Raw genomic sequence first — 16,549 nt, 5'->3', positions numbered from 1 at the left:
ATTTTAGAGAGTGAATTATAACACTGTGATAAATCTGGTATCATTTTGTTTTATACAAAACAAAGTATTTGTTTCATTGAAAATGGCAGAGAAAATCCATGTTAGTGATTCAGAATGAATAATCAGATCACAGTTGAAAAGCCAGAGGAAATAAAATTATTGGTACATAAGTATATAATTGATCTTAAAAAATATTTTATTTAAAATCAATTTTCCAACATATAGTAACACCCAGTGCTCATCTCATCATGTGCCCTCCTCAGTGCCTGTCACCCAGTTACCCCAATCCCAAACCCTCCCCCCATTCTGCAGCCCTTTGTTTTTTTCCCATGGTTAGGAGTCTCCCATGGTTTGTCTTCCTGTCTAATTTCTCCCCACTCAGTGTCCCTCTTTTCCCTTATAGTCCCTTTCACTCTTTCTATTCCACCTAAGAATGAAACCATATGATAATTGTTTTTCTCCAATTGACTTAATTCACTTAGCATAATATTCTCCAGTTCCATCCATGTCAAAGTAAATGGTAGGTATTCATCCTTTCTGATGGCTGAATAATATTCCATTGTACATATATCACTCACTTGGGTTCCCATCTTTCATTATTAGTGAGATCATATAGTTCTTTGGGTCACTGAACTGTTGGATGTCCTCCTTGGAGCAGCTCAGCATTTGCCCTAAGTAGTATTTATTCAATGTGGAATGGCCTCTTTAATATTTCCACCTTGTTTAATATTTCACCTGCTAAAATTGAAATCCTATCTGGGTCTTTGTAAGTTAGCACTAGCCCATTTGCCTAATGTGAAAGGATACCTGGCCATTTCCACTTTCCTTTAATCTATTATGCATATTGTTGACTGAACACTCTCTTGGAAAATCTCAAATCAAATCTAATCTAACTTTTCTGCTTCAAATTCTTACTAGACTCTCATAGCAGTTAGGCTACAGTACAATATGGTTAAATAGGCCTATGAAGTTCCACCTAATCTGACACAAACTAATCTCTCCAGTCTCATCCAGAACCATTTCACTCTTCTCTGCTTTAATAGCACTTTTCTCTCTGTTCCTGAATCATGGCAAACTTTTTCACACCTCAGTGCTTTTCCCCATGTTGCTCACTTCACTATCTCCCTTCTACTCATTCTTCAGGTTTCTTCTTAAATATCATTTTTTTTCTTCTCTCTCATCCCCACTGCATCTCATATGAATCGAGCCGAAGTCTAAGAGATTTAAGAATTTCTTATCATGTCCTTACATTTCCCTTCATAGCACTTTAAAATTTTTATAATAATTTATTGTTTTCTATGAATCTTGTCACTGAGTGTCACATTCCCTCCCACCCCCACCCACCGTACTATATGAAACTTTATGAGGGAATTAACCATATCTATTTGCCCATGTTGTGTGCCTAGCATCTACTACTAGGCCTGACACATAGGAAGGTTTAATAAATATGCATTGAATGGATAAAAGATGGATTATTTGAGATCTGACTCACATAAAATCTACCTCTGAAGACTACCTACATCACAATTCCTTATGAAAGAATGTCATTTCCAAGGGTTTTATTAATCAGAGTGTCCCTGCCAACTTACAATTTGTGTTCCTGTTGAACATGTTGTATTAATCTATTGGCGAGCATTTTTGTAGTGATCTATTTGATCTCAGAACTTACAATCTAGGTTAAGAGTACACCATATGTCATGCACTGCTGTGGTTTATTTTACCATAAGACAGCTTCAATTACTATATCCCATTGTTAAAATTTTGCAATGGATAGCCTTTTCCCAATGTATAATCTCATCATTTCCATATTCAAAACTATTATAGATGCACTGTAACCCAATCGTATTTCACAGTTTTCCCTAGCAAGTTAGTTTTTGCTTTATTCAAATTAGACAATTCAATATTCCCACACATATCCACCTCTGGGCCTTTGCACATTTCATTCCTGTCTGCCAAGAGTTTTCTCAAAATTAGGGCTCTATTCTTGGACATCTGTCTCATAGTGACTATCTCTGCCTGATTTCCCCTGGAATTCTTCAAGGCCCATTCCAAATGGGCCCCAATGATCTGACTAGATAAATGCAAATTACATTCAGTAATTCTTAACCATTCTGGGTCCTTGTCAGATTAGTGGATCCCTGGCGACCAAGCTTCTGCTCTGTGAGAGTTTAATAATGTATTTATGTCTTATGATATGTAAAGAGCAGAAATACAAGATAGCAACACACTTGAAAGAGAACTTCAGGGAGTACTCAGGGAGTACATTCAAATGAAAATTCAAACATTTCTAAAAAAATTAAGTCAATAGATCAATCAAAAAAGAAAAATGGTATAAAATGTGACTCTACTTTAGAGCTATGACAAGAAGCTGTCAGATGAGCTATACATGATAAATGTAAACTGCAAAGAATTAAGTGAAAGATTGCTAAGAACCAATTTTTACCACTTTGTACAGTCCTGAAACCATGCTTACTAACAGTAAATATATGGGAAATTTTAGCCTATAATGTAAAATACTGGTACAGAAAGTATCACTGAGTAAAAATGGATACCATATCTCCCAGTGGAAATATATTAAAATACAAAGGTTGGTTGAAAATTAGTGGTATAAGAGATTTTCAATTGGCAAAATTCTATTTTTCACCTTAGTTAAATTAACAGGCTCAAACGCCTACCCTTTACCTATCCCTATCTTTATAACACTACTTATTTAATATAAGAAAGCTTTTTCTTAGCTGAAAATGTAAAGTATTATCATTCTGCCAGGAGCCTGATTTGTTAGCAGCTCAAGAGGCCACATGAAGATAACCCAAGGGCTACTGCACTGTTGTTTTCCTAGGAGAAAATCCTCAAAGATAGTCCCAGTCGTACGATCTCCTTGGCTTTTGAACATTTGGCAGTACTACCACTTTAACATACCAGAGTACGTTAAATTCAGCTCCTGGGAAGCAAAAGTATATGGTATAGCGGAATTGGAAATCTTTCTGACTAATTAAGGAACCATGTGGGAGTTGTGCTCATGGCATTCTCATTTGTAAAGGAAGGAAGAAAGCCTTTACGAATAAGGAAGAAAAGCAAGTGAAACATTTTACTGAATGCATATGCATTTTAGAGCTATATCTTCCCCCTAAAAATGTTCCCGATGAAAATGAAGGCATTGAGCCATTTTTAATTTAAGCATTGGGTCAATTTGATTTTCCCAGGTCAAGATCATTATAACTTCAAAGCCTCTTTGCTTTTCTGAAAACAAATAATATCATAGCCTACAAAATCAGTAAATCAAATTAGCACCTCAACTGACTAAATTTCTTGATAATAAAAATAGGTTGAAAAGCAGGATATAACTATTCTTTTCTTTTTAACTGAGTAATAGAATTACCTACACATTATTGTAGTCACTACTCCATTTTTTTTCTTTTGCTCTGGTCATAGTCCTCATTTTATTTTATTTATTTTATTTTATTTTTTATTTTATTTATTTTATTTTATTTTTTTTATTTTATTTTATTTTATTTTATTTTATTTTATTTTATTTTATTTTTTAAGACTCAGAATTACAGGATGGCAGACAATGGGTTCCAGCATGTCCTAAAGGAGAACACAATCTTGATCAACCCAGAAACTAAGAAATTACATCAACCCTGATGAGGACTTTGAGAATATACCTTTTACTTACAGAGAAATCAATCTCAAAATTCCAGAGGGGAAAACATACTTAAAATTAAGTTTTTATCTGTGTTTAAGCTAAATACATATGCACATTAGCAAGTACTTCCTATAACATGTGAGGCAATATCTTTATAATACATTTATATACAAGTAAATAAATAACAACAAATATTTTTTAAAGATATGGTCATGTACACTCAAGTGACAGCTTTCAAAAAAGTTCAAATTGTGAACTGCCAGTACTACTCATATTAGAATAAAGGCTGGACTTGTAAACACTCTAAATCCTCATTGTTTCATCTGTGTACTCTTGTGTCTTCAATATCAAAATACCAAGGTCTCTATGTATAGGGCTGAATTACACGATAGCTAGACACAGTTGTTCCCAATATGGTTCTTATACCCCTCTGGACAGATAAAATATACACAATAAGAAGATTATTATAGGTTGAGATGATTTGTGAAGATGCCACAGCCCTCCAAAGGGAAGGGCATAACCAATGTGAACAGTTAAAGGGGTAAAAATATATAATGGGGATAAAATGAAAGGTGTTAACAAGACAGACTCATTTGGTTTGTCGAGAGAACAATAATTATCTGGCTGGAAATGAGGTTTGGTTGAGAGTTTTATAAGAGTTGAAGAGTTGATTTGCATCTTTCTTCCTCTACTCAAATTATTTTTGAAGGTCATATTACCAAGACAATGTCTATATTAACCATATTAACTTTATTCTAGCTGATGTGAAATCTGCTTTATTGCGAATGAGATTTGAGTGGATTGAAAACGAGAGCAGATCTTGGTGCTTAGCCTTTTGCCTCTGGTCATACCATTAGCTTATACGGATTTGGAAGATTAGACTGATTAAAAAAGAAAAGAAAAAGATTTCTATGGAATAAGAAATGTATGTGATAGTCCTGATTATAGTTCTTCATTTACAAGGAAAGGATAAGGATCTATGGATTTTTAACTAAAACCAAGAAAATATATTTGCCTGGACTAGATTTAAAACATTATGTTTTAGGTATGATTACATGAAATTATATAATTTGATATAGTTTCATATAGGATTATATACAACTCATTCTATGATTAAGAGACTAGATATGTTAAGCCATACCTTCTTATTCCACAGGGCCTTTAATGAGCATCATATAATCTCTTGTGGAGATGAAGAAAATTTTATCATTGTTCTTCTAGATAAAATTAGCTTTTAAATCTCTTATTATTAAGTTGGGGATATGACACTTTAAAAAATTTATAGAACATAATCAATATTTGAAGCCTAGAGTAGCACTGGCTCACTGTCTTATGCTCTACCATTAGACAAAGCATTGTCTATTTAAAAAAAAATAGTGCTGCACCTGTCTTGGATTTATACACTCTACTTCCTGGATCCAGAAAGCTATTCAGTGTATAAAAATATTTCAATTTGATAATTTCCTCTTATATTTAAAGTGATTCTTTGGTCATATTCAAATTTTACATTAAAAATCTTTCATGGGGGATCCCTGGGTGGCACAGCGGTTTGGCACCTGCCTTTGGCCCAGGGCGCGATCCTGGAGACCCGGGATCGAATCCCACATCGGGCTCCCAGTGCATGGAGCCTGCTTCTCCCTCTGCCTATGTCTCTGCCTCTCTCTCTCTCTCTGTGACTATCATAAATGAATTTAAAAAAAAAAAATCTTTCATGGATTTCTGCCCATGGATACTGCTGAGTGAGCATCATTAAAGTCATCCCTCCCATTGCTGTCATGTCTAAATCAGAGTCTCCCAAAGATCCTGAACAGCTGCAGAAGTTTGTCTGAGATTTGAGCTTTGAGACAACCAATGAAAGTCTGAGGAACCATTTCTAGCAATGGGGAACACTTACAGATTATGTGGAAATGAGAGACCCAAACACCAAGTGCTCTAGGGGCTTTAGGCTTATCATGTCTGCCACTGCGGCAGAGATGGATGCACCCATGAATGCAAGGCTATGCAAAGTGGATGAAAGAGTTGTGGAACCAAAGAGGGCTGTCTCAAGAGAAGATTCTCAGAGACCTGGTGCCCACTTACCTGTGAAAAAGACTTTTGTTGGTGGCATTAGAGAAGACACTGAAGAACATATTCTAAGACATTATTTTGTTTTCTTTTTTTAAGATTTTATTTATTTATTCATGAGAGACAGAGAGAGAGAGAGAGAGAGAGAGAGGCAGAGACACAGGCAGAGGGAGAAGCAGGCCCCATCCACAGAGCCTGACGTGGGACTCGATTCCGGATCTCCAGGATCACGCCCTAAGCTGAAGGCAGCGCTAAACTGCTGAGCCACCTGGGCTGCCTTAAGACTTTATTTTGAACAGTATGGGAACACTGAAGTGATATGAATCATGACTGACCAAAGTAGGGGCACAATAAAAGGCTTTACTTTTGTAACGTTTGATGACCACTGCTCTGGAGGCAAGAGTGTCATTCAAAAATGCCACACTGTGTACGGCCACAACTGTGCGGTAAAGAAAGCCCTATCTAAGCAAGAGATGGCTAGTGCTTCATCCAACCAAAGAGGTTGAAGTGGTTCTGGAAACTTTGGTGGTGGTCATGGAGGTGGTTTTGGTGGGAATGACAACTTCGGTCATGGAGGAAACTTCAGGGAGCATGGTGGCTTTTCTGAGGTGGTAGTGGACATGGTGGTAGTGGGGATGCCTATAATGGATTTGGTAAAGATGGGAACAACTTTGGAGGTGGTGGAAAGTATAATGATTTTGGAGAAAATTTTTGGAGGCAGAAGCTCTGGCTCTTATGATGGCAGAGGCCAATACTCTGCCAAACCATGAAACCAAGGTGGCTAAGGTGGTTCCAGGAGCAGCAGCAGCCCCTATGACAGTGGCAGAGGTTTTCATTACTGCCTTAGCTTAGCAGGAGAGGAGAACCAGAGAAATGACAGGGGAGCTAGAGGTTACAACAGATTTGTGAACTCAGCCAAGGAGAGTGGTGGCAGGGCCTAGCTGCTACAAAGAAGACATGTTTTAAACAATACTCATGTGTGTGTGCAAAAAACTCAAGGACTGTGTTTGTGACTAAATGTGTACAACAAGTCATTTTAGTTTCTGTTCTGTGGAAAGTATAACCATCCTAACAAAAGGTTTTAATGTAGATATTTTTTTTCATCCATGTTGATTGCTAAAGGTAATAGTCTGATCATGATGCTCAATAAATGTGTTTTTAAAAAAAATCTTTCATGTACATCAAGTATACCAAGGTGAGTGGGAAATTTCTTATTCTAAATTCATACTGTGTATTGTGTTAAAATTCTTGCTTATTACAGAGGAAAAACTGCACACCTAAAAGCTGCTATTACTATAATTACATGACAGGAAAAAGAATGACAAGTCTAAAAATAGTAGTAGGTTCCCAGGAGTGCCCAAGTATAAGAACTAAGTTGTGGTAGTATAAAGACACAGGATGATCAAAAACAGTTTCATCCCCTGAAGACTAGATGAACTCCAGACTTATCTAGAAAAGAGAGTAACTACCCAAGTTCAGTTAAAAAAAAATATATATATATAATATTCACTTTGGGGAGTTTGTCTAGAAAGATATGTTCCAAAGTACATACCAATCAATTAAAATACATGGGAGTTTTACATGGAGGGGAAACACAAGTTAAATGTTCAGGGTGCACATGTGATCCAAGAATCAAGACTCCTGGAGGTCTCAATTCCATCAAAGCTCCACAGAGGCTAGGAGGGTAGAGGGAGAATTTTCCTGATGGGATTAGTGAGTGAATTTCTTCAGAGAGAGGGATTGTTATGCTATGAGTCTTTTCCCCAGCCCCCTATAACTTCTAACACTTGACCTGTAGGTACAGCTTCAAGAAAACCACTTAAGGATCTCTGAAATAAGATCACATAGTTGGGAGACACGGGTCTGGGGAGTGAGTCACATATGAGAGAACCCATAAATAACTTGTAGACAGGGTCTGATCCTGCCAAGGAGTTAGAGAAGGCTAGACACAGGTTCTTTATTGCTTTGGTGATGGAGACAGCTGATTAGTGAGGGATGGGTTAAGAGAAGGATGTAGGGGTGCTTCTCTGTGGACCAGACCTAAGCCATACAGTGGGGCCAGCATTCTATCTTGGGTCTTATCCAAGATTATCTCTTGGCAGACAGAGCAAGAAGCCCAGAGCAGAAAAAGGTTAGAGGTAACTACTCAATTTGCAGGACCTCATCTAGGGAAGTACAGGCGAAAGACTCAATGGGTTTTACCTGAAGAGCTTAAAGGATCTTATAAAGGAAGCATCAGCTCTAACCATCTGCCATACCCACCCAGGGATACCAGCTTAACAAATGTAGCAGATGATTAAAACTGCTTCTTCCCTTCCTTTTCACCCCTCTTTGTGTCTTTTCCCTGTTAACAAACAGAAGTTCCAAATAAGAGAGAGGTGAGAGCCTATGGAATATGTTTACCTTCCTCATTTTGGCTTCTTGCCCCAAAAAGTTCTGGGGGAGGGATTTTTTTGATGTTGTTCAGAAAAGATGACCTTTGCTAAATAAACTCAAAGTGACAACTGGAAACAAAAAATATGATCTCTTTTGGTCATTTCTGAAGTTGAGATTGTTCAATATGCTGGTTATAGAAAGTATGAAGCTTGCTAATGATCCAGAGCAGAGCATCAAGAGAGGCATATTTTAAATGCCACCTGTCTCACACTATAAAGTCTCCACATCTGACAGAAGGGGAATATGTTACTCTCTGAAATGTCATAGAACACAAAACACGATGACCCATGAAATCAGCAGCATACATTGTGATTCAAGTTAGAATTTAATCTGCAATGCTACAGGGTGAACATCATTGCAATTTTTTGGTCAAGAGAGAAAAGATGATGATGATGATGATGATGATGATGATGATGATGCTCTAGCCCTGACAGATTATCATCATTGGTAAATTGTGGAGGTAGGGATCTCAAAATCAGAGGACCAACTGCTACTGCTTAGGATGACGTAACAACTTCGGGTTTGGGATACCCTGAATGAACAGATGTTCCCTAAGAAGGCAGAATTAAATGGACTCTGAGATTCCAAACATGCACAATGGGCTGGATGACTTGCAGTAGACAAGTGCAGTAGACTAGATTTGGATCAACACTTTCACTAGAGCCCAGCAGTTTGGTGAGTGATGGAGAGACAATAGAATGGTATGTTTAGGAGTGAATTCTGGGGTAGGTTAGGTGGGTTGAACACCAGTGCATTCTGAATGGCTATATAGAATGTATTGCAGCTCACATTTTTTACATCAAAAATATGTTATTAATGGGTATATGTCAGTGAGAATAGTATCAATATCAATTTTACAGTCATTCATGGCAGATGGTTCCAATACACCTACAGATAAATATTAACTACAAAAAAAACCTAGTTCCTTAAAAAGTTAAACATGAAATTATTATATGACCCAGTGATTCTGCTCCTTGGTACATAAGATCTCACATTATACTTGTACTCAAATGTTTACAGCAGCTTTATTAACAATAGCCAAAGGAGGAAACAACTCAAACATCCATCAACTGATGAATGGATAAACAAAATGGGATATATCCATACGATGGGGTATTAATGAGCCAAAAAAGAAAAGGTAATTAAGCACTGACACATGATACAATTCGGATGAACCTTGAAAATACTTTAAAGGTCATGTATTGTTCAATTGCACTAATATGAAACATCCAGAATAAGGAAACCCATATATATGTACACCTATAATCAGCTCTTTCTGATTAGATTGCTCCATATGTCAGAAAGTAACAAAAGAAAAAAAATAAAAAAGAAAGTAACAAAAGACTACTTTAGTAATATCAAGAACATGATGAATTATGGCAGGCATCATAATACATTTGCTTATAAATGTCTATGATTGCATAGTTGAATAAATTGGGTTTCCAAGTTATTCTTAGCTTATAAAGCAGGTCTAAAAACATAAAAATAGGTGAATTCACTTACTATGACATACAATGGTAATGAATATAATACTGAAACTGAAGATTTGTTTGTTTTTATGAAAAACATGTACAAATGATGCAGACTAAAGGGAGATGGGAAAAGAGCATTAAAAACAAACAAACAAACAAACAAACAAATACAATGTCAACTGGAAGAGAAAAACCAGTATAATAGAAACATATACCTTGTTAGTCTTTCTTAAATCCCGATACAGTTAGCCCAAATTCCTTTGAGTATAAATTTTCAGTCAAAGTCACCATTGTATAAAGTCTCCTCTCCTTTATTTTTTTTATTTTTTTTTAATTTTTATTTATTTATGATAGTCACAGAGAGAGAGAGAGGCAGAGACACAGGCAGAGGGAGAAGCAGGCTCCATGCACTGGGAGCCCGATGTAGGATTCGATCCCGGGTCTCCAGGATCGCGCCCTGGGCCAAAGGCAGGCGCCAAACCGCTGCGCCACCCAGGGATCCCTCCTCTCCTTTACTATGTGCTTTGTTCTTTCCAATTTAATTGAAGGCTCTATTTTAAAATGTACCTAAGAAGCAATTTTTGTGGTTTATCTTTTCATTGTTTCAGTAATAAAATACCAACTTGCTCACTGCGATAGTTGGTGGCAGTGTAATTACATTCAAGGGAAATAAAGTAACTGGGTTCCTTTTCTCCTATTGTGTGATTATAGTGTTGAAAACTTCTGTAAATAAAACAACAAGTGAAACAATCTTTGGCTATTTTGTAAGGAATTATGAGTCTAGTCTGTTATCACTCACGAGGAGAGGTATTCTATAAGTATTTTAATCATTACTTTCAGAAATGCTCTTTGGCAAGGTGTACACTATATACTCCATGCCTTTCAACTAAACTTCTACATTATAAATCCTTCCTCCAGCTATGAAATATTCTTATTTGTCTGTCCCGAAAGTTAATGATGTTTGGTCAATTATATACGTACTGTCCGATTATCCAAAGTTTCGTCCCACACAAAATATTTCAGCATATGATAAAAGAATCCAATGAATATATCATTTAACATATTTACTTTTCTTCTCTCTTTGAAGAAAAGTTTAGAGCAGCGATCATTTTAATTAACACACTGTGCATAAGAATGCATGACAGCAGCTGTTAATATGCATTTTTAAGACGAGAGGGTGGGGTGACTTGTCTAGATATAAGAGCAACATATGTTCAGCTAGGCATATGATTTATAATATAAATTATGATTATAATGCAGAGAAACACAGAGGGACATGTGCAATAGCTGCCTATTTCCATTTAATCACTAACATATTTTTCTAACATATACTAGAGAAGGCTTCATATTATTTTAACTGTTGAAATATGATAGAAAATGATCAATGATAATACTTTAGATCAGCATCATGCATTCTCAAACATGTAACTATACTTTCTGTATATTCAGATTTTAAAATACATGTAAATTCAGATTTTAAAAAATGCTATTCAAGAAAGAAATTGAAAACAAATGAAAACTATGACAAGCATCTTGAAGAAATCTCAAATTGTCAAAATTGATAGTGTGTTCCTGCTTTATACATCTTATTTCATTGTATTTTTGATGGAGTAGTAGTTTAGTTACTTTGAACACTATTAATTTGATTTACAACCTAGCTGATTGAAGATATTAGAGATAAAACAAATTACCTTCTCTTGGTACTGCCGTCTTGAGGAATCCAAAGACTGGATTAAAGCTGTGGCGTGGCCAACAAACATGGCATAGCAGGTGGCCCCAACAATCATGCTCAGCATGGTAATCCAGAGGTCAGACATGCTGACTGGGGCCTGGGCTCCATACCCGATGCACAACATGTGACTCATAGCTTTGAAGAGTGCATATGAATACTGCTTTCCCCATGAATCATTCTAGAACAGAAGAGAAAAAAGAAAACAGGCTGAGCCATCACTAAAGCAGAATAAAAAGTAAGAGTGACCTATAAACAAAAACATTATAGAATGAGTATGGAGAAACATTCTTGTTATGGGACATTTACACAGACACTCCTTCTTAATTGCTACTTAAATGACGTGATTTTTTTCAAAGCTGCCTACCACTAGGAAACAATCTACTGTTAATATTATGCATTCCTAGTCAGTTTTAGGTTTGTTGTTTTTAAAACTAAAATTTCTTTTGGGACAATGGTGTGACTGTCATATAAAAATGCTAAGAATGGGGATGCCTAGGTGGCTTAATAGTTGAGCATCTGCCTTTGTGATCCAGATGTCTCGGGACTGAGTCCCACATCAGGCTCCCCACAGGGAACCTTCTCCCTCTGCCTATATCTCTGCTTCTCTCTCTGTGTCTCTCTGAATAAATAAGTAAAATATTTAAAAAAATTCTAAGAAGGAATGTTGATGGGCTCATTCCAAAGTTTCTAGGAAATCTGGTCATTTTCTAGCAATGTATTTGCTAGCTGAGAAATGGTACAGGTTAACATGAAGCCGATGACCTACGCATAAGATTTTTTATCAAAACTATGATGTTTAGATTTAAAAAATCCAAAGATATATTTGCATAGTCCTTAATTCTATATTTCTTAAATGAAAAATAAACATATTTTGGAAATGCAGGTGTGAATAATGGAAAGACATCCTTAAAGTCTTCTCTCAGAGTAATGTAAATTAGAATTCAAATGTCAGAAGTGATGATGGATGAATCTTGTTGGCTTTTTATAAAATAATACATACAATAAAATAAGCAAAATAATATTTTGGCAAACCCTCTGGACAAAAATTTTAAAAAGCTGACGTCTGAGATTAGTTATTGCATGCAATTTCTGAGTCCTTTCAAAAATTTATTCCAAGCTCAATTCTACAAAAATAAGTTATTCAACATATCTTATCTATCCTTTGATAAAATTTAAAGGATTTTTTTGGTACAATTTGTATCAAACCTCCTGGCCCAAGACTTATGTAATTTATAAGGCTCAGTGCAAAGTGAAAATTTGGGGCCCTTTAGTTCAAAATGTAGGAAAAAAATACTGTTAAAGATAATAATATATAAATTTTCCCCTTTAAAGTATTTTATTACTTATAGTAGTAATAGTGATGAGTAATAACACAAATTTATAAATTTCAAAAAATATTTTTGTGTCAATTATATATAATATAATGAATAGAAACACTGTATTATTGTGATATATTGATTGATCATATAATTTTTCTGGCTTAATTTTCTGCAAATTCAATTTGTTAGGTCTTTAAAATTGATACAATTAGTAATTTCATTTGCAATGATAAAATTGTAAGTGACATCATTTGTTTTGGATAATGCAAGATCACAAATAATTTCTGATAGTTTCTGAGAAACTTTAAGAAAGATCTTTCTGTTGATGCAACCATTAATGGGGTTAAGAGTATTTCATAGATTGTGACAACACTGAGATAAATTTTTTATTTAATATATAAAGTTTAGTACATCTGGAGCTGATGGTTCTAATAGAACAGTTTTTTAATAAATACAAATTAGTTTCATGTATGAAAGTGATTTTTAATTAAACTTTTCTTTTTAAAATAACCCTAGATTAACATGCAGATTATAAGAAATAATGGAGAACCCAATGCACCCTTCATCCCAAATGGTAACATCCAGGAAAGTGTGTACAATGTTACAACCAGGAAATTGACATAGGTACAGTCCACTGATCCCATTCATATTTTACCAACATACCAGTACTCATTTGTGTGTGTACTTAGTTTTATACAATTTTATCACAAGTTTATGTGTTCATCACCACAGTCAAGATACAGAATAATTCCATCACAACAAAGATCTCTACACTGTCTGTATACTGAATTTCATGTTGAATGTAAATGTATGCATTGACATTTTAGTATTTCCTCTGACATTTCCTGTAACTTGCTGAGGTTGTGCAAGAAGCCAGAAGTAGTTTCATAATTTGCACATATATATTTTATTCCGTTATTTTCAATTACAAGGGAAATTTAATTAAAAATTGTCCTCTCTGTTAATAATTGTCTCATTTAAAGTTTCACGAAGATAGTGTTATTTTCCATCAAATGTGATGATCTTTCAATTTAATCTGTATTTCTAGGCTGGTGGAAATTTGCTTTGCAATGTTGCAGGAGTTTCCAAAACTGAACGTTGTAAACTGTGAAAAATTCTAACACCCTGACATGCCTTATTGCAATATTTACGTAAACTCTCTATTTTGCAATAATTTATTGACAAAGTTTGCCATCTGAGTGCTGCAAGTGTTATCTTGGAATTTAGGGAGAAGATTTAATATCTGTGTAGATACTGCAGGGACAGGAACGCTGGGACTGATAGTCTGCTGTTTTTTCACCAAGATTCCTGTCTCGGCTGGCATGGGGGAGTCACTCCTACCTCCCACAGTCGTGCTGTTACGGTTGCTGCTTCGGGAATTGCTGTTGCCACTGGTATTCTGGCTCAGCCACGTTGGGGACACAGCACTTCAGATTGCTGGGGCATGCATATGCATGCCCTGCTGTCAGGTCAGGTGCTTGCCTTCTGCGTTGTCTACTGTGCCTGCAGGCCTGAACCTGTGGATGCAGAGCTGCCACCCTGCAGCACTGTTGCTCATGTTCGTGCTGCACTGTCTCAGTGGACCTCCCTTACAAAACATAAGTTCACAGATAAAACTATTAAGAATATCAAGATAGCAGCAGCTGAGCTTCATAACAAGCACAGGGGCCTTCTGGAAGTGGGTGCCTATGCAACTATAAGGTAATATCTCATGCCCACAAGGCCATTCCTTGCCTTTGTCAAATTAATTCTTAAATTCTCAGAAAGTATTATTTAAAAATACAGTGAATATACATAGATCTTTTTTTTCATGTTTTAAAAGGCTTTTCCAAAAATAAAATTTATAGATTTTAAAAATAGGACATGATAAAGTTTAAAAGCCCAACTTCATAAACTTTGGAACTGCATGTGGCTGTGGGCAAAAATTAACCAGCCCCATCTGGTTGCAAGAGTTAATTTTCTTAAACTGAAATTCATTGTTACTTATAAAATGAGGTCATGTTGTCCTATTTATCTATCCATCCATCCACTCATACATGTATGCATGTAAATGTATATGTATGTGTATTTGTATATATACACACACAAGTGTAAAAATGAGATTCAATTTTAAGAAAATTATTTGTATAGCATATTATACTATGCAGATATTATAATGGACCCATATACAAGTTTTCATCTTTTCATACACGAAAATATGTAACTATTTCCATGAATTAACCTAAGGTTTCTCAAATTGTAGATATTCCAGGGACAAGAAATGGAGTATTCAATGAACAAAGGAATATTTCCCATAAAAAGCTTGAATGTACATGTTATTTAAAATGAAGTATTAAAATTGCTGAAATTCAACTCAGTAATATACTGACATACTAAAAATGAATTCATTACAAACCACATTGCAAAATAAGCAAAGGCTTTAATTCCTAAGATCTATTCAAAGAATGAATAAAAAGAAAATAAGCTTGGTTTGTTTCTGACTGGCTTTAAATCTCTTCTGGGCTCCTTCAGGACTCCAATTCCCCTCTCATGGTGACTTCCATCGGTACATGATGATCTTCTCATGGGCCTGGCATCTACCCATAGATTAGGGTTGGAGCTATGTCTCATCGATCACATTAGACTCTAAATTGCATGATTCAGTGGAGACACTAAATATTTTTAGGTGAAAACACTTGTTGAAAAAAAAAAAGGATGAATAAATATATTTTGACTGTGCTGTTAAATCTAATGCAAGATTATCTTCCTTATATGGGGGCACAGTCATGTTGTTAAGGCAACTTGATGGACTTAGATATAATGGGAATAATTCAAAAGTCTAATGGCATGCCCATTAGAGACTGCACTTTAATTCTGTTTGCGTTGTTTATTCTTTGTTTTTGAGGGGAAGCAGTATGTGGAGCTGGAGAAGAAAGTTTCAATTTACCAAAGGAAGGCAGTTAGATAATAGCCAAACTATTTTATATAAGAATGTGTGTTGATGTCCATTTTCATTTATCTCTTTAGGCACACACAAAACACACACAAACACACCGACATGGATCTTGGCCTTTCTCTCTACAAATATGGATCATATCATATACACTTCTCTGCATAAAGCTTTTATCACAGGAAAATTCCTCCAAATAATCTAGTGTTCAGATAATATGTAATATGTAATAAACCATTATTCATTATGCTATAGTTAATTCTCCCATTTCTTCTAGTGTTTTCCAGTTTTTGCCACTACAGACTATTCTGTAATAAACAACTTTGTACATATGACCTTTATCTCTATTAAATATATTCTCAGGAGTGTGTTTGTTGGGTCAAAGAGTAAAGTTTTCAATTTGTGCCAGACTGTTTCAGAGGCTGTAACTTCTCCAAAAATAAATAAAAATACACTTCATAAAAAAAAAAATACACTTCATCACCTATGCTATTGAGATAAAATAACCACTGTTACTTTCATTTACATTTCTCTGACCACGAAATTTGAGAAGATTGTTATATACTTATTAACTAATTAGACTTTCTCATTTCTGATGAGATTCTTATTTTTTTCTTATTAACTTGTAATACATATATGAAGACTGGATATCAATTCTTTAACTATTTGCTTTATTTTTTAACTATTTGCTTTAAATATCTATTTCTAATTTACCCTCTACTTATTGATTTTTTAATGATATAATTTGCCATGTTTTAATTATTTTTTAAAGATTTATTTATTTATTTGAGAGAGAGAGAGAGAGCATGTGAGTGGTGGGAGAGGGAGAGAGAGAATTCTCGAGAATCACTTCCAAGCACAGAACCCATTGTGGGGTGATCCCAGGACCCTGAGATTATGACCTAAGTAGAAACCAAGAGTCAGACACTCAACCAACTGAGCCACCCAGGT

At 35.4% G+C, this 16,549-nt stretch overlaps 1 protein-coding gene across 1 annotated transcript in view; it reads right to left on the bottom strand.

Moving 5' to 3' along the window:
* The window catches only part of HCN1 (hyperpolarization activated cyclic nucleotide gated potassium channel 1), a 386,694-nt gene that overhangs the window by 97,378 nt on the left and 272,767 nt on the right, over window positions 1–16,549 (bottom strand). Inside the window, exon 4 of the mRNA XM_038535146.1 lies at window positions 11,310–11,528. Coding sequence (XP_038391074.1) covers window positions 11,310–11,528 — 219 coding nt within the window. The remainder of the gene's footprint in view (window positions 1–11,309; window positions 11,529–16,549) is intronic.

This window comes from Canis lupus, chromosome 4 (assembly GCF_011100685.1).
Source record: "Canis lupus familiaris isolate Mischka breed German Shepherd chromosome 4, alternate assembly UU_Cfam_GSD_1.0, whole genome shotgun sequence".
NCBI classification, from domain to species: Eukaryota; Metazoa; Chordata; class Mammalia; order Carnivora; family Canidae; genus Canis; species Canis lupus.
Note: the sequence above shows the minus strand (reverse complement) of the source record. Positions and strands in the feature narration are given on the sequence as shown.